This window comes from Falco peregrinus, chromosome 3, assembly GCF_023634155.1.
Source record: "Falco peregrinus isolate bFalPer1 chromosome 3, bFalPer1.pri, whole genome shotgun sequence".
Lineage (NCBI taxonomy): Eukaryota > Metazoa > Chordata > Aves > Falconiformes > Falconidae > Falco > Falco peregrinus.
In genome coordinates this window covers 18,473,768-18,495,912 of record NC_073723.1, presented here as the reverse complement: position 1 = coordinate 18,495,912, position 22,145 = coordinate 18,473,768, and the positions used below count along the sequence as shown (strand labels likewise).

At 40.9% G+C, this 22,145-nt stretch overlaps 1 protein-coding gene across 20 annotated transcripts in view; it reads right to left on the bottom strand.

Moving 5' to 3' along the window:
- The window catches only part of MTSS1 (MTSS I-BAR domain containing 1), a 127,070-nt gene that overhangs the window by 93,321 nt on the left and 11,604 nt on the right, over positions 1-22,145 (bottom strand). For 11 of the 20 annotated variants that reach the window (XM_027792377.2, XM_027792379.2, XM_027792381.2 and 8 more), the window contains exons 2-3: positions 16,817-16,878; positions 13,977-14,050 (exon numbers count right to left, since the gene is read on the bottom strand). In XM_027792377.2, the coding sequence (XP_027648178.1) occupies positions 13,977-14,050; positions 16,817-16,878 (136 nt within the window). Of the gene's footprint in view, positions 1-9,507; positions 9,574-13,976; positions 14,051-16,816; positions 16,879-22,145 lie in introns of all 20 variants that reach the window. The other 9 variants (XM_027792375.2, XM_027792373.2, XM_027792383.2 and 6 more) reach the window with 1 other exon arrangement.

Here is a 22,145-nt window from a genome sequence, read left to right as displayed (position 1 = left end):
CTTAAACTAGTGAGATGGCTTTGACAACTCTTCCCACAAAGCAAACTCCCTGTAGACCTTTTTTAAATATCCTGAAAAGAGTTGCAGCTCTACCTACAGAATTGAAATCTACAGTACATGAGCAGAAAACAAAAGAGGAGGTCAATTATTACAAGCGAAGTGTTCATTGCTGCATGGAAAGGTCTTTGTCCAAATATACTGCATTTAAGAAATTTTAATATAGTGTAATTAAAACCTGAATGAATACGGCCAGGGAAGTGGAGCTTTCAAAACAAGGCTTTCAGGATTGTCTAGTCTGACACCTGCTTTACGTGGCAGAAACAAGTTTGTCTGCCTTAATCCTTCCTATACAACCACTGAGAAAGGTCTGTAAGTGTTGTAAGAAGAGTACTTGAGGTTTTTAGGGAGCAAGAAAGATTAACAAAACTGCAGCTATGCCTAACTCCATTAAAAAAATAATCAAAAATACTGCATCTTGTTCATGTCTTACCAGTCCTCTTGCAAAACCAAGCTGTTCTTCAAGTTACATAATTCTGTGTCATCCAACTTAATGCAAATATGCTGAAAATGCTGCAGGCAACATTTAGTGCCACAGAAAGAAAGGGAAAAGCATGGAAACCCACAGAAGTTGAAAACAAAAAACCACAGGTAAGTCTCTTTCCAGTAAAAACAAGCACTTCCGTCTGCAAGGCAGAACTAACTTAACCAGACAGAGAAATCTAGACAGACCCACAAATCACTGGAAAATGTTACCTCAGACTTCTTGCAGACAAAAAATAAAAATTAAAAAAACAGAGTGTGTGTGTGTGTAAAAAACTAGTTGTTGCCCCCCAAGATTCTGTGAAGAGGTATCCACCTGTTCAGCCTCAGTAACACTTTGGGGTAGTTCCAGGCACACAAAGCAGCATATCTAGGATCCTAAACATTACTGAGGAAATTAGACTGTAGGAATTCCAAACTTTACATTTCTAATGTAGCCACTTTACACGAGTTACTTGTTTTGGAGATCTAGTGTGAGATGCCATGTAAATCAGTAACTTGCACAAACTTTGTAGCTATTAAGACCAGAAGAAATTCTCATTGCTATAAATAGGTCATAAAAACCAGATGCGCCTGGCAATGTTTGACATTCAAGTCCTGTGGTTAAACTACCACTTCACACCTCCATCCCAGGGGACATTCAAATCTCTACAATCCGGGACTATTCTTGGAAGTCTTTATTTTATTCTCCCTTTAACTACAACTAAATCTCCCTTCAACAAGAAATCATTGGAATTATGTAAATTGCTGTTATTGCATTGCTTGCTTTAAAAAAAAGCCAACACATCAAAAATTCAAGTTATACTTGGAAATTATAAATTCTGTGCATCTACATACTGAACCTATTGTTTGGGATAAAATATGTCATTAGAAGAAGGAGCTAAAGGAAAAGACACATCTTTGCCTTGTGTCCTTTCAACCTTTCCTCTTTATAACTGTTGGAAGCAGTGAATCAAAGGTAAAATGAACTGACTTGCCCCAGTTTGTTTCCATGCAACTTAAAGCTGCATCATTAATGTTTAATGTTTACTCCCATTGCTCATGACAAGCTTTTTACATGCTGAATGTGTTTCACCTAACAGAACTTTTCTTTTAAAGAAAAAAAGAGAAGAAAGCTATTCATGCATCCTTCAGCTTCTGGGGAGATCTAAAGGGCACAGATTTTGAGTCCAACTTCTTTCTTTTGACAAATTAAAAAAAAAAAAAATCACACATGAAAATAACTTCAAGCCAAACTGGAACTAACTTGAAGGAAACAAAAGTTAAGCATTAATGCGAAAACATACGTTGCTTTATCCATGACGATCATGACCTCAAAACCCAAAATCTAGAGAGGTGGAAATTCTGACCATTTTCAACTGAATAGGCAACAGTAAAAATAGTACATTAGATATAGGGAGCTTTGGAAAGGACACTGAATAGTTGTACTTTTTACCCTGACCACACTTTAGCCTTCATTAACCAACCTCTTCACAAACCACAGGACAAACTTCTTGCCACTCCGGTTCAAAAATCCCTTGGCAATATTCATGATGGGCAGATGCACACACTTTTGAAGGCATCAGCTTTTTTCCTGTGAAAGAACCCATTAACTAACACAAAGCCTTCACAAGAAAGCTTTATCTATCATGTACATTTGTTTTAAAATATTTTATTTTAGAATACTCTGAACATTAAGTTCAGTTGTGCAGTGCATAAAATCACCCTACAATAACATCAGCACTTCCACCCTAGTTGGGAGCATGCACCAGGCTTTTTCTCCCTCTCTATTTTGGAAGCTATGTTAAATTAAACAAATAAAATATACTGTAAAGAACAGTCTCTGAAAACAGCAGCTTCAGAGAGAATAGCTAAACCCCTTGTTAAAATGCAGCTGAGAAACATGGAGTTTATAACTCCTACTAAGGTCAGCCTCAAGTTTACGATGAAAGATTAAAATCCGTTAGTCTAAATCAATTATCCACCCTGAATGCACATGGTGCATTTGAAGTGCGCAGTCTGGAGAGGGCTTTGCATCCACAGTACATACCCAGTGACAGCACTCATTTCCCCAGCAGCGAGCTAAATTTCAGCTTAATAGCTCATTCCCTTGACTATATTCATAACCAAGGCTCCTGCCTCTACAGTTGCTACATGTGAACTCTTTACCTTTGAGCCAAAGTGACTAACGCTCACACTGAGCTGCTATTCTCCACGCAAGATAACCTAGATTTAAAATGAATACACATTCACAACAGCATCAAAAGGAAATGCGTATACTGGACTCCGTGATTTTGCAAACTAGCAGAAAATGAACAAGCATTAAAACCAGGGATAATCCATCACAATATGCATTTATGTATTTACTAAATGTACTCTGGATTTCATTTATTTGTAACAACTCAGTGTTCCAGACCTGCACTGCTATATTGTGTAAATATAAAAAATTCTTACTCTAAGACGTTATTTCAGCATTCACACAGTACCTGCCTGCAAGAAAGGGAGATTTTTTTACTTCTACACAAGTATGCAGGTGAAGATGTTTTCTCCACAATATCAATAATTATATTCTTGAATGGTAGTTTCCAATCCTGCATCTCAAACTGTTAATCTGGTCATATCTCAGTATCAAATTATTTTAAGATTATTCAAATGCATCATTACTCTCTTGATGCAACTGGCTTGATAATGAAAAACATTGTTTTTCATCACTGCAATACTTTTTACTATGGACTTGCATATGTAAACAGTGAATATAAAAGACTACCTGTCTGAACAATGTATTCTTTTTTTAATAAAGCCTCGTTTCTTTATGAACATGTACCTGATGTCGCCCAACTATCCTCAGCACAACACATGCAGCTCCTCTTTGTCCTCCATCCACTTCTTCCTCAGCCCCCTCCAGCATCCCCAAATATCAAACAAATACGAGGCTGCTCTTGGGGTGGCCATGTCAAGGCTCCCCTTGAGCTGGCTGAGCCAACAGCACTTCTCACTTAACCAGGCATGTGCATGCACACATGCGTGCATGTCTATAGATGCAGAAGACATACAACAACCCCCTCTCCTCGAAGATGCTTCACTTTTTGGGGGAGAGGGCTTTGGGAGAGAAGTGCAGAGAACACATGCTCATACACACCTCCATTTCTAGCACAGCCACAAAAACTGACCTTCAATCATACACAAAGACATCTTCACACTTCAGACTGTTTCATCAACGCTATAATATTACTTTACAGTTTAAGCTTGGCTTCAATACTGGTCTGGGGAACTACTCAGGGCAGGTGGGGAGACCGCAACTATTGCTGCCTGACTAGGTCCAATTTCTGTACTTAGAGGAGGTCTCTGGACTCTGGTTCTGCATTCCTTCCCCATCTCCATCACTCGATGCAAGTTTTAGTCTGAAAGTGATCCTAAATGAAGATTTAATTCTCATTTTCATGCACCTGACCCCACTATGCCTTTCTAGACTACCTGCAAACCAGGCTTTCCATATTGCCTGGCACCCTGAAAGCCCAAAATCTACAAGCCAAGCTTCAACTCTCTCCATCCCCTTCCCTGTTCAACCCCACAAAATAAATACATTTAGTAGGTGTACCTGGGCCTAAGTAAGGGTAAAAGCTGGTCCTGCAGATGAAACTGCATTAACAGTGCTATTTATTATGCTCTGCAGAACGAACACCAGCTCTGCTTCAAAACAGGATAGTGGCGACAGCAATGCCTGTTACTCTGGGGAGAAAATGGACCCAGTTCCTAGGTTTATGTTTCACTCTGGGGTAGTCTGAAGTGACTCCAGAACAAATGGTCTGTGACATATTCTTCAGTACTTCAATTCAGCAGCTCTCCCTTAGGGGGGTGTGGAAAGAGAGAGAAAAAAAAGACAGCCACCGCACCTCACCTCCAATTCCATTTTGCAAAATACTTATTTTTAGACCTCAGTGTACATGCAGAGGTGCACAGCACTACTACTGTAGCAGTGGCAGCCACAACCTCCAACTTCTTGTTTGTCATCAATCAAATACTCATACAGGATCGCATCGAACTGCGAAATACAGCTCCAAAGTGAAGTCCCAGCCAGCTCCTTGATATTAGTTACTATAGAAACCAGTCCCTTGGCACAGGCGCTCACAGCAGGAAATCATGCAGATTTCAATTTTACATAGTAATAAGTGCTGCAGGAGAGGAGAATCTCACAACAATTGCAGGGGTTGATTGTACAAACCCAGACCTCTCTACCCCATGACACCACCACGCACGCTGCAGATGAACGTGCGCTCCTCCCCTCCCACACACACAATTGCCGTTGCTGTTAGTCCTGAAGTGGTTTCCACACAGCCTGTGTTGGGATAGCTGCTGCAAAGGTTGCAGCACTTTTCAATGCCTTCATTAGATTAGAAAACATACGCATTTTTACATGCAAGAAAACCCAGGTGAAAACAATAATAAAAGCAAAAATTGCAAAGCAGTAGAAAGATCTAAGCATATATAAATTTAAGTACACCACGTCCCAACGTTTTAAAGGAAGTACTGTCAGGTCACAACCCAGAGCTCCTTTGGAAACAGCCCATCTTCCTTTCCTTCTCCACCCTGTCCAAAAAAGCAACACAAATGGAGGGCAGGTCACGGATTAGTTTGTAGGAAAAACCGCTGTAGAAAGCACAAAGCCAAGAGGAGGGCTCTGAGCCCTGAAGTGGAACAGTGTTGTAATTATATTATTTTAACTTTTCAGAAGTAGTTCTACAGGTTGGACTTCATCAGGCGTGGGAGCGGAAGAGGAAGACACGCAGCACAATGAACTTCTTGTCCTAGACAGATGCTAATTTTCCAGCAAAATGCAAGAACCAGCAGGGACTCTTCCCCACCTCTCAAAATGAGCCCGTAGTGCCCAAACAGTGTAAGTTTTGCTACCTCAACCAGGGAAGATCAGGGAACTGCTACACCAAAGAAAACTAACACGTAGGGGAGGAGGGAAGGGGTGAACAGCTTGCACAGCAACAGGGACAAACATTTGTGCTGGCAACACCTGACAAATCATCGAGCAAACAGAAGGACAAGAAAACGAAGGAAGCCAGTCTATTTATAAGCAAGACCTCATTATTACCATGACCATGCACTGCTTCCCTGGAAGCAGCAAGTATGCAAACATCAGATGAATCGTATCACCAAATAAATCACCTGGCAGTAGGAATGCTAGTTTGCATGGACACACGCAGAACAAACATATATGATCTACTGTCCTGACACCTCCAAAAGCACATGGAGGAGCACCCTTCTGGGAGGCAGACTGCATTATGGAAAGCAAAAAAAAACACCTGTTAGTCAATGCAAATGCCACTGATGCTTCTGTTAATGACTTTTGTTAATGCTTTTGTTAATGATTAGACAGAGCTCCATTGTTCTGAACGCTCCACTCAATATTAAGTCTACTGGACTTGTTATTTCACTTTTTGTATACCTCTTACATAATTAGAAACAAAAATAATTTCTGTCCAGCCAGGGCTGGAATAGACTCAGGGAGTTGGAGAAGACAACCCAAGTCAAAGTACATTTTTTTTATACCACAGACTTCACACAAATTGCCTTGCTGATATAAAGAAATGCCACAAGCAGCTCATGGGATCTAGGATGCAGTGAGGCTGAGGTAACTGCCTTGACTCTGGCGAGGTCCATGCTTGTCTCCCTAGAGGTCTGGTGAGTTTGCATGAAGCCAGCAGACATCACCAACCTGATCCTTCACCAACACATTATCTCTTCTTGGAAGCTTCCTCTGAGGTGACCAACAAGAGGACAACCACCGAACCTGCACTTCCAGACAGCTCTAAGGCACAAGGAATGAGGAAGCAGAAGCAAAGCAAGTGCTCTGCTGCTTCCACAGTATGTTACGGCAAGGTCCGCAAGGCAAGAAGCATTACCCTACTTTACAGAAACCTAGCTTAGTCTGAACTGCTTTTTTAATTCTCCTCCCACAAAACACACTAGCTCCCTTTTGGTTTACATGGCAAACATACTAAATAAAGCACAATGGAAACAGATCTTCTGCTACCTTTACTATCCGACTGGTGACATTAAAAAAAATAAAATAAAAGCTGCAACAGCTCTCTTGTTGTGGTTACTACAGAATTGTTGCTATGTGCCAACTAGCAATTTATCACATCAAAAGGCTGACTGAATTAGCCTGAAAGGGGATCTCCCACCACAGGAACATGTGCTACACTGGGAAAACCAACCGCCAGCCAAAACCTCAGCCTCCATTTTCAAATCCACATCCCATTATCCAAAGGATACTTTTGCATCTTTGCTTCTAACCTAATAAATTATCTGAAGGAAATTCTCAGAGCTATTTATGGTTTATCCTCTATTTCCCCAACTGGACATTTAAGACATCGCAAGTTTGGTTCCATAGCTAAGGCTGAGAAAACTCTTTGGAGCTACAAAACCAGTATCTAGTCATTGAAGTGTAGGTGCTCTGCATGAAGATGTCCACAGAGATAAAGTCATCAGGCAGTCAGGAACAACCATCAATCCATCCATCCCAAGCCTGCAGAAAAAATGAGGCCTTGATATTCTACCCTACTGAAAGCAACACAGCTGTGTAAGGAAGGGGAGAAGAAGAACTTCAACTAAGACTGAGTATACGAAAAGTTAACCCTGTGCTCTTCCCCCTCCCCACACTCCCAAAGACTTCCGATTCAGATGACACTAAGTGGATTTACATTCAGTCATGGAGGGGAAAACAAAACAAAACAAAAAAGCAGCCTGCCCACTCCTTGGATGAAGTATTAAAGCAGCTTATTTGTTTCCTCCCCCCTCATCCTTTTATTTTTCTCCTTCACAGACTTTAGCATTGCATTCAAATTTTCTCTTTGTTAGCATACACAATCACCTGGCAGTTCTACCCCTTTTCTAACCACACTTCAGTCCCTTAGCAAAACACCTTAAGCTCAAAAAAAAAATAAAATACTAGGTTGTAGGGCAAATTACAAACTCTGCTTATGCATCACACTGTGCACTGTATCAAGTGGTAGCTGACTACCTAAGTTATTATAGCAATTATTTTTATCTACTGTCCTGAAAATTTCTCCTTAGGTAGAAAAATCAAAGGAGCACAAATGTTGCCAACGACCCTGAGCTGAATTTCGTCTTGACCACAAATGTTGCCAACGACCCTGAGCTGAATTTCGTCTTGACCACAAGGAACAAAAAGCCCAAAACAAATAAAATTTCTTTATGCTGCAATGCACGCTCTCACCCAAAGAAAAGGCAATGGAATGTTTTACCTGCAGAGCAGCCCTTTTAATCCCCTAAATATAAAATCTAGCCATTAATAACCGAACCACTTTCCCTGTGTTAGGGCATATAAGATGTTCGTCCCATTCTGACTCTCCGGCCAAACGGGCTGACATCAGCAGCAATTCTCAGTGTGCCACACCTTTTGAAAGGCATGGACTGACATTTGCTACTTGTCTAGAGAAAGAGGGGAACATGAAAACAGAGAATAACATAGTGCTGCCCATTATATATGTGTTTTGTAGTTTTAGCACTTGTAAGCAGCATTTCCAAGTCTCACTTCTCAAAATGCAACAGATGTGTAATATGCATCCAGCTTCAAAATTATCTGCCAACGATTCTGAATTGGTCCTGTGTTTTGAATCATCTTCATGCAAGTATAATGGAAGACTGAATGGCTCATTTAAATAATTTTCTTCCTGATTATTTTATATTTGAAAATCCACAAAGAAAAAGCCTGGACTGTATTATTTTACTTCAAAGACTCCATGGGAGGAATAAGTGTTTATTACAAAGTCTTATCTTAACTGACAGGAAGCTCAAACAAAGGTTTTGTTATTTGAGTAGAGCATCTGAAGTTAAAGAGGAGTCAGAAAGACAAAAGAATTGGACAATGAGAACTCCTTTCCTCTTGTGCCCTGCTTTGTTTTCACTCTGAAATTATGCATAGATCATCACTACAGCTCCCCAGTCCACAGCCAGGAGCATAGGAATTTATTTCCAAAACATTACACAGAGTTTAGGTCTACTGCTATAGACTGTGGTGTCCTTCCCTATCTCAGGCTCCCCTTCCCCCAGCCCATGACAATAAATAAATAAAAAAACACCTTTCAGTGCTGTCCATAGCATTTGCCTGTGGCACCAAGGATTTATCCCTGGGGTCACACTGTACCTTATTTGCAGTGAGCAAGACACTGGTTCAGAACGCCTAAGCACACTTACTTGGGAGATAACAGATGCTAATTCCAGCACTGCAACACTTCATGCAGCTTGTCACCTTGAAAAAAACACTTCAATACATACCATTTATATCCTGGCTAAGATGACAATGAAACACCCAGAGTAAGGACTACCTGAAGGTATACACTACACAATATCTGGAGCAACACGGATGCAGAGTCTGCCCAGGAACACAAATATGCAGCAAAGGTACTATTTTTAAGCAGTTTTATTAAGTGTAAGCGCAGTCACTGAATACTGCGGTACAAGAGCTACCAGAGGCAGACACTCACAAATATCAATCAGATTTAATTTTGTAACTGGAAGCATTAAACTATATTTACATTTCTGCATGTTGATAAAGTTTAATGGGGCCTGAAAAAAGTAAGATACCTTAATGCAGCACCTGTTCCAGGCTGATACACCCTGCTCTGCCCCTCAAAAGGCTAACGTTAGAACAGCTATGCTGGTTTTGGTACCCTGTCACTGCTGCATGCCATACAGGCTCAGGCTGAGTTTTGCTTCCAGGTGTGATTAGCGTTCCCTTGTAGCTGGCTGACCATCCACAGCTCTTCCCTCCCCGACCTCAGATCGTCTCTGCCCACCAGGCACCCTCAACCAGTATTTCCTGCAACTCTTATCAGTAGCTCTGCATTGCCTTAAAGTCCTCTCAGACATCTGTAAAATGAAAGAGATGTAAAAAGTAAATAGCACCAACCAGCATGACAGAAGTCAAAATTGCCAAACTCGGGGAAAACATACCTTTAGTAGCACTTGCCAAGTTGAAATGAGGCAGCTTCAAACAGCATAACAATCCATGGAATCCAACTGGCCAGAGAAAGCCACGTGATAAATCACTTCAAGATACGTTTCAGTGTAACTAATTTGCTAATATCAAACACAACTATGTATATGTAAAACCTTCAATATGAATAAAACCAAAAAAAACACAGACTGAATATCAGCTGCCTCATTAAACAATCTCACTTTGAAAATCAATTTTAAGCTTCAGGGTGAATCAAAGCTTTTAGATCATCTTTCCATAAATTGTAATTTATATCTGTGAAGATGCAGGTAGGTAAGATTGGGGCAGAGATTTTTTTTTCTACCAAAGCTGCTGATGGTGCATTAGTAGATACAGAAGAAGTGTGCATCTCTTCACAGTAATCTCCCTCATAACACAAGGATAGTTACTCTTCTCACCTACTTTTTTCAAGTTCCTGAATTCTAGCACTTATCTACAAAAGACATTCAAATGCAAAAGAGGCAGATGAATACTAGCATACAAAGAGAAAAGCAATTTATAAACAACCTTTTAAATATTGTTCAAACCCAACTTACAATATGTTTATATGTTATATATGTTTATATTTGGGATGCACAGTTCTTGCTTTCGTAAGAGAATATTTTTTTAATGCACAAAATCAGGTAAACAGCTGTTCAAGGAAATCAGGCTTAAATATCTTTCAGGCTTCAGTTAAGAACTAATGCAGATAAAAACATTCAAAATTTCAGATATTGAAAGACTTAAGCCATATGAGAAAAATTCAAACTAAAAGTCACAAGCACACACCTCCCCAAAAGAACCTTTAAATCCCAGTGAAGTTATCCTGAAGTACCTATTTAATTTAATATTTTTTTGAGCATTCTGTTTAACAATCATAGTGAGAAATACCACCAGATTCCACTGCAGACTATCAAGTTCTGCCAAGCTGTATGCTGAACAGATGTAGTTTGAATAATATACACATCTATCTAGCAGTTTGTATCTTGTCAGAGCTCAACAGTCAAAACATCTGAAGGAATTTTGGTTTTTAAAAATCTCTGGTACCAGCAAAAACCAGCACATACTGCTATATACCTAGCATTATTAGAGAATTAGCAACATAACTTGACAGTCTCCCATCCAAATGATGTTTTTCAGATTATCAGAGCCACGGAAATAAAACGAATAAAATCTTTGGTGACAGATGCATCAGAACTACTTTCCCCATGTTCTTCCTTGTCAGGCTGCAATCAAAAAGCATTGAACTGAGGAAACTGAACTGAACTGGGGGAAAAAAGAGACACTAAACTTTGGGTTGATACATATGTAAATGGAGAGGGAGCAAAGATGAGAAGCAAAAGCTGAAATGAGCTGGCTGGGAAATTAATTTGTCTACTGAATCACCACAAAACACCAGGTACTTCACATTCAGGGTTTTTTCCTACTTCAGAAGCTACAAACTGAAGAAAATACAAAGTACAGGTTTTCCGACTCATCCAACCATCATAGGTTTTACCACAGGCAGAGCTCCCTCTATCTGAGCTCCGAGTAGTAATGTGAAGATAAACATCATTACCGTCACAAAATTGGAAGCAAGTAAATGACATAGAAAGACAGACGCATCAGAAGGGAAAAAGCCAATGTTTGGGAACAGCAGTAATGGCACACGAAGTAGAGAAAGATATCAGCTGGAATAACGACTGGAGTTCATGGAAATAAGCTCTCATATTTGAGCACTTGGTGTCTGCAAAGATAATTAGCTCCTCGCGTGTGTGTGGACATGTACATCCATGAAAACCCTTTTTCTTCTTTCAAAGCTAATGCTGATGCAAACAGATTAAAGAGTAGCCAGAGAGCTCTTCCGCTGACTGCCAAAATGCTTTCATCAGCTAGACCAGAGGGTCTTAAAATAAAAGGCCACTTTCTCTAAAACTGTAAGCAATTACAAACAAAATGCAGCACCCAGCTTCACAACACTTCAGTCATCCTACAAGGAACTAATATTGTCCCTCCGGAACAGGCATCTGCATCAGCATTTCCACATAGCTCCCAGAAGAAGCATTTGGCTCGTGCAATGATAAACCAGTCTTATGATTTAAAATATACCAACCCTCCCTGCCTTTTATCATGGAAAGTGCTACACAAGTCTCGCATATACCCAGAAGTTGAACATGACCTCTGCTGACTCCAGTTAGATTAACTGAGAACCTTCTAAAGAATGTGAAGCATAGCCAGGCGTTTGATTAGACTATCAAATATATGATTTTATAAGCTGGATAAGTAACAGGCAAAATTTAACAAAGAATTGTTCCAAGTTAGATGACTCCTCAAAGGGAAAACTGGGAGCCCATTAAAATCCCCACATCAGAGAAGAAAAACAATGTCTGGTTTTCTGAATATAGTTGTTTATACTAACAGCAAAATATATTTTATGAAGTTATGCCCTAGTAAGTCATAGGGAGGTTTGCCATCAACTTCAGTGAAGTCAGGCTTTTAACCCTGTCCACAGCAAGCTAAAAGGATTTGTATTTGTCATAGGACCAATGTGCAACCTCAGAGATGCTTCAAGGCAATAGACTACCTAAATGTAAATACTTGAATGGGCATGAGTGGAAGTTGGGTTGGGAGGCAGATCAGAACCACCAACTAGCTTGGAATTTTGATTCTTTGCCCAGAACATCACTTTCTAAAAATAAAAACAAAATTCCCTTCTATCCTTTCAATCAGGGAAGACAGAAAGATAGAACAGAGGAGCCATACAAATTTGGCAGGCCTGGATTTACAGAGCTCCTTTTGTAAAGGATGTGTTCGAAGAGATAAGAGACAAGACTCGACGCTTGTTGGACATGATCCAAATAACACAGCAGAAAGTGCAAATACCCTTCAAAACCCACACAAGCCATTTTTGTTTGAGAGTAGGAGAGTTTCATTTGTTCTGGTATCTAAATGCAAGTTCTATAAGCCTGCCAGCACAGCCAGAAGACAAGTCCCAAGGATTTTGGTAGGGAAGAAGAGAGCATGCTCAAAGGAAAGACACATCAGAAATCCAAGGTAAGGTCTGCCTTGGGTCTTACCCTTAGTTTATTCTACTTTCTGGAGCATTTATTATTTTGCGTGAGTAGATTACCCATGATTTTATAGAATCATAGAACGGTTTAGGTTGGAAGGGACCTTAAAGATCATCTAGTTCCAACACCCCTCCCATGGGCAGGGACACCTCCCACTAGACCAGGTTGCTCAAAGCCCCATCCAGCCTGGCCTTGAACACTGCCAGGGATGGGGCATCCACAACTTCTCGGGGTAACCTGTGCCAGCACCTCACCACCCTCACAGTAAAGAATTTCTTCCTAATATCCCATCTAAATCTACCCTCTTTCAGCTTAAAGCCATTCCCCCTTGTCCTTGTAATGAGGAACTTATCAGAACGTAAATATTAGCTTTAAAAAAGGAAAAAAATATTGCTCCTTTTTTTCATTCTATGGCTTGATACTTGCTCCAGCAGCTGCTATTACTCCTCTTAGCCAGAAATGGAGGGAAACAGAAGTCTGGCTGAGCTTGCACACTGCTAATGGAAATATGCACTCTTCACATTAGCAATATTACTTTCTTACTTTCCACGTCAAATGCCAAGGACACATTAGGACTTTCAAAAAAACGTTACAAAACCTCTAAGATTAGAGGTAACCAAAAGCCACTCACTCAGCAGTGATATATGCACTTTGGATTTACTCCTCAGCAACAGAGCCCAGGGACACAGTGACCATGGGGAATGCCCTACTGCTGCAGGGACATCTGCATGCAATGCCTTGGTCACTGGCATCCAACATCAGAGAGAAGCAGCCTTTTCTGTCCTTCCTACTCAGCGGCCAGAAAAGATTGCCAGTTGCACTATTACGGCCTCCATACTCACCAACAAGCTTAGACTTGCTCAGAGAAGCCCACAGCCCCGGAAAATTAATTTTGACCAGTAACGTCAGACTTAAGAGGAAGGACAAGCAAAGACTTTCCTCAAACATTAAGTACAGGCTACTATCATCATTATCCACAGATCTCAAAGGTCATAGCATCAGCTGGTATCGCTCTATCTTCAGCAACCCTACACTTATTTAAACCAGCTGAATATCAACCCTTTTACATTTACGTAAGGTACAGAAGCATCAGTGAATACAGATTTCAGTAAATCTTGCTTTCTAAAATATTATTCATCAACATATAATTCAAATGGTAATTAAGAAGTGTTCACATGATTGATGACACATTTAAATTACAGGTTTCCAGCATTTTTTTTCAGTAAAGAAAAGACGACTTCGTTTTTCACATGCCGCTTTTTCAAAGTGCACGTCCATCTAACAGATGTCTCACAGATCTGCTCGTCAATGTAACAAGTTAGATTTTTTTATTATTACAACAAATGGTATAAACCACATAGCATTCTGTTAAACTCAACATTGACACATCTGCTTACCACGTGTATTAGTAGCCATGTCAGCCACTTTCTGAAAGGCATCCAAAAAGGCAGCAGCTGCTACTACTGTAGTCCTGAAACGCATACAGATAACAAAACATTAGCAGTGTCTCATTGCTGCCTATTTAATTATTGCCAAAAACATTTAAGCTTATAAAGAATACCACTGTGAACTTGCAGAGGCCACAAAAAAATATCCTCTTTTATATCTGAATTTAGCCTTTTCCCTCCTTCATTTCTTAATCCCTTCCTTGCTTTGTGTTAGCACTATGGACTTGGAGGCAGCCACGCTAATTCCATACTGCGAATTGCACAGGACAGGTGCTATTTCAAAAGAGCACAGCCATCCCCCTTCTAGCTGATTTCCCCTGATGAACTAATATTAAGCGGTCAAACATGAAAAACAAATCTAACACATTATACTGCACCCATTAGTGTATAAATTACAGACACTGCTATTGCCGTGGAGCATGTATATTTTAAGAATAAGGATGCAGGACTTCCTTTTATCTAGGAACCTGACCAAACACTTCCTGAATTTCTTATCTGAGGAGCATGAGCATCCCTTGAAACAGAAAATAGCCACTTCTTGGACATCAGACTGGTTTGGAGTTCTTGGGCAAATGGAAAAGAAGAAAAAAAAATCTCAGCTTTCGGGGGTGGGGGGTGGGGTGGGGGTGGGGGTGAGGTGTGGAAATACCAAACACACACAAAAATCCCAAGCCCCCAAAACAAACAAAACCCCTTTCTGACTCACTGGTCCTCCAAGCAGGCCTCTTCCCAAGAGATACACCAGCAATTTCAGAGATTCCACAATCCAGTGTCAACCCCATTAGTCCCATCTCCCTCCATGTTTGGAAAGCACATACAGGCCACACAGCTGTTCCAGTGGGCAGCAAACGTGAGTTACAATTTTCTGAACACGTCTGTTCTATATAAGCAGGCCCTAGAGCCCTAAACACCTCAGGTCGGTACCAGATTTCTGATGGTTTATGGTCTGGCTGACCCAATTTAAGTGAAAGTAGGCCAGGGCTCTACAGGTAAACTGCAACTGTGACCTCCCCACAGTTACCTGTTTCTGCACATCTTTTGCAACAGTAACTCTGGTTCCCTCTCCTGATGGGAAGTCAGTCTCCCTAAGCAAAATCCCGATGGAGGACCATCAACTTCACTTTGTTTCAAGAGCTCCTTGCTACCCTCACAAAAATCCAGGAGACCCGCAGGAAAGCTGATCCTCGGCCAGAAAGATGACAAAACTGCTTAATTAGGTCAGATTTTATGCGAGTCTCACTCCAAATATGCTCAAGATATAGAGGACATAACTGGCAGCATAGTAAATGGACTACTGACAACACAAGAGATTTGAACACAACAAAACAGGCTTGAGAGGACTGACCAAATGCAAAAGGACGCTCCACATGCCCCAGAGATTAAGGGGAGAGAAAAAAAAAACAAAACCAAAAACAAACCAAAAAACCTCAAACCCTCACAGCTAGCTAGCAATATTGCACCCTGGAACAAGATAACCTTTTTAGGTATTTTCCTTCACTGTGTTTGTGTTCTTCATCTTCCAAACTTGTGGGTTATGCTGTTATTCGTGTACCACCTTGTTAATTATTAATTAAATTGCTAATAACAAAGTGCCAGTTCTCCGGTAACAAGATCCAGGAGGACCTGGCTCCAGTTCAGATGACATCTGCTCTCCTTTATCACAGAGCACACAGAAATGAACCAGAGGCAAAAGGCTCACATTTGCTAGAAATGAACAGCAAATCCTCGAACACAGCCTTTCAAGCTGCCTGCCTGCACGTTCCTGTAGCTAGAAAAGCACTACATTGATTGAATGCAATACCACAGGACTGGGAAACAAACAAAACTATCCCTCATGCCTTCCCAGAAGGCCTGTGTTTAAAGAGTACAAAGGGCTAGGAAAGTTCTCCATTTCTCTTCTTTCTCTGTTTCCTGTGCTTCTTCCACACACACTCAATGTGACATGATTGCTGGAAAAGGAAAAACCACATGCAAGTGTGGTATTTTAAGCACAGCGCAGCAGAACAGCACATGCCAGCTGTTTAGGGTAAATGAGCGTAAACCCTAGCTTCTTCAAGAATGGTTCACAACACAATGCAGAACTTCAAAATAGACTGCCAATAGCCATACCTGTTACCAGTGCCGCTGCTGTGAAAAAAACACCAAAGCTCTGGAGAGCGCAGCAGAGATTGTGGTTTGGAGAGAGTTGTGAAGAAGTGGAGTTTGGATTCACATTAGCAGAAACAAGTTTTACAAGTGAATGCATTCTAGAGATAGCAGAATTGGCCTGAGTGTGACACTTATGGCACTTATTAAGTAATCCAGAATGCCACTTGCAAAGTATACCTCAATAACGTAAGTTTTAATAATCACCGAGAAATGATCCAGCACAGAAATGCCCCTCATTTTTAAAGGCAAAAGAAAGTGCTGTTAGGATTATCAAGGACTCTAATATTTTGAGCCATCTTCTAATATAAACCTGCTGTATTCTACTCTAATAAAAAGGACAACTTGGGCTAACTCCAGTTGTGTGTTATAAAATATCTCTCCAGTTTTCCACCAGAAGATATGAACTCTATCTCATTTTATGTTTATTATGTACAGCTGATGGTATATTACTTATTTTCCTAAATACACTAAACCAGCAGTAGTATCATGTGAAAACTTACATGCATGAGTGCTGACTATGAAATATGTCCAGTTTTACTAGGACATCTTAGCAAGTTATCCTGGCAGAAGCTGCATTTAATCTTAATGTTTGTACATACAAGGAATTTTAAGGGGGTCCTGACTGTGTAACAGAAACTTACCGAAGCTGAGACTGCAATTTTCCAGCTTTATTTATAAAATCTTCCCACACTGGATAACTTCCCTGCAAGAAAAACAAAACACAATAATGAGTATTTAGTTGGGGCATTCTATAATGAATACTTAATTTGAGCATTCTGCTTTTGATACTCCAGATCAAATGAAACCAGAAGTAAAACAATAACTAAGACTTTACTAAATCCTAATCCGTTAACACCAAAACATGTTTTTTTCCAGGAAGTTCTCTCTTGCACCCTTAGCCACCAGTCCCAAGCAGATGGGATGTCAAGTGGTTCTCAATCCAGATGAAGCAGTAGGCCCTCTGAGGAGGCTTTACAGATTTTCCGAATAGAAAGACTGGGTGAGAAGAAGATTTTCAACTGAAGCAGAGAAAAGAAACACCTTTAGATGGATACAGCAAAACCAGACCTATTAGAAGTGGGTTGCCAGGACATTGCAACAACATGTACAGAGAAGCTCCCAAAAACACAGGCTGGAGGATCCCAGTTGTTGTTCTTTACAAATGGACTATCTGTGTCGTTACCAGGTTCCAATCCTCTTTTTTAAAAAAATAAATAAGTAAAATAGAATTATTTTAAAAGTCTATATTATAAAGATCTGAGTTGTCCAAAAGACCACTTCAAACACTGTCTCAAGGTCACTGAGCAATCGGGTACAGAAAAGGCAACAAACTTTCCCCAACAGTTGCCCTATAACTGCAAGACCTTCTTCTAATACAGTCCCCGAAGACCCTGGAGATGATTTCTGATTTGAAGCTGATAAAGCAGTGTGGCATTGAGATTAGTTTTTAAGAAGGTTTAATTCTTCTTGACTCCAAATTTCCTATAAACTTTTTTTCCATTTTTCACAAATGTGTTAAAAGCCCAGGTTTCCATTTAGAACACAGACACCAAGTGTTCTTGCAAGTTCTGATCTTTATTTTCCAAAGTTAAAAAATAAAGTGCTAATTTTTATGGTTAAAAAAAATAAAAATCATCCTTTTTAGACCAAAGAAAGGTTAACTAGCTACTCTGCAGAGCAAGTGCAATTTTTTCTGTTAACAGCAAAAACCATGGTTGAAAGAAAACTCAACATTTCCCTTTGATTGGAGTCTAGAGAGTAAAATAAAATATCCCTGCTCCCTTTAATAAAGGTATAAGACTTGCTGTTACCAGAGCAACAACACAATAAAACCCAGATAAGGCAGATCCTCAAGGCTAACATTACCCCAGCTCTGGAAAAGGTTGCAAGCAAGTGCAGTTGCTTGTAGCAAACTCAATCCACCCTGATAAACTGGTCTGGTTTTTGTAAGTAAAACAAAATCCATTGCCCATGCTGCCACGAGAGGCCACGTCTTGTTCAGGGCAAGGACAGTCCCTTCCCCAAAAGCTCCTCGGTACACCCCGGCAGTGCAGCTCCCAGACGTTCACTGGGAAGCCTACTCGTACTCTACATGTTTTTTTTCTTTTATAAAAAACCTGCAAGCCTTGCTGAAAAATAACAAAACAAACCACAAGAATACCCAATGTAAAACAGTTGTTCATAAAACATCATCATACCTACACACGACAGAGACAGTGGGGAATGTAGAAGGGGAAAGAGAAAACAGCAGTTATCTACACGGTGAGACTTAGAACGTAAAGTGCTTTGTGCTAAGCAAAAAGTGTCAGACATTTTAAAAATGAAAGAATCCCACCAATTATTTGAAAGGGAGGGGAAGCTATTTCCTTAAACCTATTAGTCTTACTGAAATCCCTTACTTGGAACCCCATCTCTCAATGTTTGTCTGCATGCCACATATGCATTATGCATGTGTATGCCAGGAGCCCTGAAAGCCCTGACAATTAACAGCAGGGCCTAAGGCTTTACTGGGTTCTCCAGCAAAACACAAGCCGGCAAGCAGAGGATAGATACCAAAGCAGCCTGATTATGTTTCCATCTCGGTGGTGTATTATCCAGCTAAACGTGCTTGATGGCATGCAGGAGACTGACACCAGCCTTACGTTTAGCTGCTTCACAGGGAAGCTTAAGCCACTCCTATCAGAACACAGCTCGGGAAGAACACACTTTTTTTTTCTTGTGGCCAGCTTGGCCCAAAGCAAACAAAAATTGGAATAGTCATCATGCATTTCCACAACTATTTATTCTTTGTCTTTAAAAATGTTGTTCTCTTCAAGCCAAGCCTATTTAAATAAGCTGTAACAGCTCATTTAAATAGTTTGCTGTGTTTGGTTGGTTGAAATCAACACAATCTCTTCACATGGGCACTCCACAAAGAGCACCTGATCTCATTTTGAGCAGTAGAAAAATGCAGCTTTTTTTTTTTGTCAAATGTCACTGCATGAATAACTTGAGTAGGGGGTTTTGTTGGGTAGTTTGGGTTTTTTGTTTGTTTTGTGGTTGAGGTTTTTTTCAATTGTTGAAGAAAACCTTTCAGCAGTTTTGCACCAGTGACATGAATTCCTGCATTATCTGCTCAGCTTGCACTATCTTGATCTTTTTTCTGCAATTCTGAATTCTCAGCTGAAAATTCAGAGGAGTTTACCAGTAGAATTTGCTTTCACTTTTCCCTGATGAAGCCAAGTTTAACTGTCTCCCTCAGTAATATACAAGTCTTGCACACTAATTCTGTCCTGCCTTTGAGCCTTTCCAAAAAACCACTTCCACCACCACCACATCCCTGCTGAAACCAAAGCTCTCTTGATTCCTACCTACAGCAGAAGTGCACAATGCCCATCACTTCACAGGACCTAGTAAGTAGGGGTTTACCCCATCTCCAGCACCTAGGATGCAAGGACACCATTTAGCGATGCTTGTGGAGACAAACCATGGCGATAACACAGGAGTCAAGCTAGTGCTCTAAATACTGCAAGGCTCCAGTACCCTGGGCAAGCAGCTCCTTCTCAGAGACCTCTTTGCGTGCCACCTCAAGCACAGCAGCCCCGCTGTCCCTCTATGTCTCACCTTCACATCCACAACAATAGCTCTTGCTGTTGTCAAAGCGACCGTCAAGAGAAACGTTAACAGTGGCGGAAACCACACACTAAAAGACCCATAAAACTTCATCCTTGATTCAATATGTATTACTCTCTCAATTTAAACACAAAGAAACAGCAGGTGGAATTCTATGTCTTTGTCCAAGAAGCGCTTTTTCAACATAAAGCCACTTTCAAAGAGTAATAACACAGTATTTTCAAACACTGTCTCTGCTCCTTTCGTAATTTCCAATTTCAACCAGCTGATAAAGAAAATCAATTTTCCCCCCTTCAAATGTCAGGGTTACGCAAGCCCTGGAGTTACCTGTGAAAACAGCAGGCCTCCTCCACCTCCAGCCTGCCTGGAGAAGAGCGACTACAGGAATGTCCATCACAAATCCTCTTTTTAGCTCCTCACGGGTTAAAACAGAAATCAGTTACACTGCAACTTTGTTTAAACAAAAAAACTTTTTTTCTTGAAAATTGTTACTGGTTTAATCCAGGAACTCTTTTCCTCAAAATAACTTTGCGCCTAATTATTTCTTCACCATTCCATGAAGAAATTTGATGTGTTTTCCATGAAATGGGTGCTCCACCATTACTGGGCAGTACTCCATGGTGCCAAGTCCCCTCAAGCTGCTCAGCAGGTCCCAGCCCTCAGCGGCTCACCCACCTGCCCATCGAGGCATGTCACCAGTAAGCCATAACATGCCATTATCCTACCCTATTTCTTAATTAGTCAGTTTACAGGTGATTAGTCACCTGGTCACAGGGCCCAGCTCCAGCTAATCTGCACTGAACACAGGCAGGGAACCACCTTTCCACCTCAGGGCTAAAAAACAAAATGGTGCCTTGTGCCTGTCACCGATGCAGCCAGTCCGCAATTAGGGACACGAAACAACTTTCCCTCAGGGACAGGCACCACAACCAGTGTTTGAAAGGCACCAGGCTGAGTTGGCAAAGCACTTGCAAGTGCCAGACACCAACACCCAGACCTGCCAGCATCCAGCCAGACGGCGTCCTCCATAGCCGCAGCTCCTGGGCACAGCTCCCTGCCTGCTGCTGGGGTGGGGAGCACAGGGGGACCATCTTTAGCCAGGGAAATCCCATCCAACATGCAGACCCACAGACCGGGGCAGATGTTTTAATTTTTGTCTGTCTTCCTCACCATTCAAATTACTTTAAGTGGCAATAAGTATCACCTTCCCCAGTGAAGCCTGGTTTGTTCATGACAGTAACTGGTAAGTCATCTCCTTGTCTTTGTCTCAACCCATGAGCTTTTTCAATTCATGAGCTTTTTCATCGTATTTTCTCCCCCATCTTGTTGGGGAGGAGGAGGAATGAGAGGACAGCCAGGTGGATGCCTGGCAGCTCAGCCCACCACACCAGGAAAGAGCAGGCAACGATCACTAATGGGCAGCTTTGGAAGGAACACTTAAACCCTGGAACCCTGGGTAGATAAAGAACTGAAGATTTATTTTTTTTATTTTATTTTATTGGTGAACAAGTACAGCCACCCTACACAAACTCAGCTCTGTACGAGATTTATTGAAGTTTGGTTTTCCCTTCCTTTCAGGCCAGCAGTCCTGCTAGTAGGAGTAAGAAGAGACCCAGATGAGAAACTCCGTGATTTCTCAATAAAGGAAGGGCAGACTTGCAGCGAAGGATCATATTTACTTAAATTGTTATTGATTATATCTAATAGCAAGATTAGGAACCCAGACTGTTGTATTTATCTAAGATTACAACTTTAGTATCAGCAGTCTTGACAGTTTAAAACCGTTCTGTCACTCCTTCTGCTGAGAAGTTATGATTCTTCTTTTTCCATTAACAGAAAAGACACCACCTTTAATGATATATTTCCATGCATCCCAGCTCCCACAGACAAGAGGCATCACATCTCCTAAAAACCCTCAACAGTGTTCTTTTAAGTGCTTTCATGTATCAAAGCTTTCCAGCCCTATTATCAGCTCTTGCTGGGACACTTGAGTACAAAAGCAGCAAAATCAGTTTGGTATTTTATTCACTGCAACAGCCCATCTAAGCCTTGGGACAGGGGAAGAGAGACAGAGAGCTGCTCTGCAGTAGAACAAATTCAGAATCTTAATTTTGGCTGGTCCAGCTAAAATGGTAGAAGAGAAAGGGACCAGGTAACCAGTGCCTTAGTTTTATCTCACCGGTTATCAAAGCAAGAACTGCATGCTTTCCACAAGAGTACTGAACAATGACTACCTGCAGACTTCAGTAAAATGGGAAAAAAAACCATTACACAGGCTACAGGAGTTAGGACTTCTCCACCTCACTGTAAATCACTCAGCTATGGCCACGTAAAAAGCCGAGTCTCAAATACACGTCA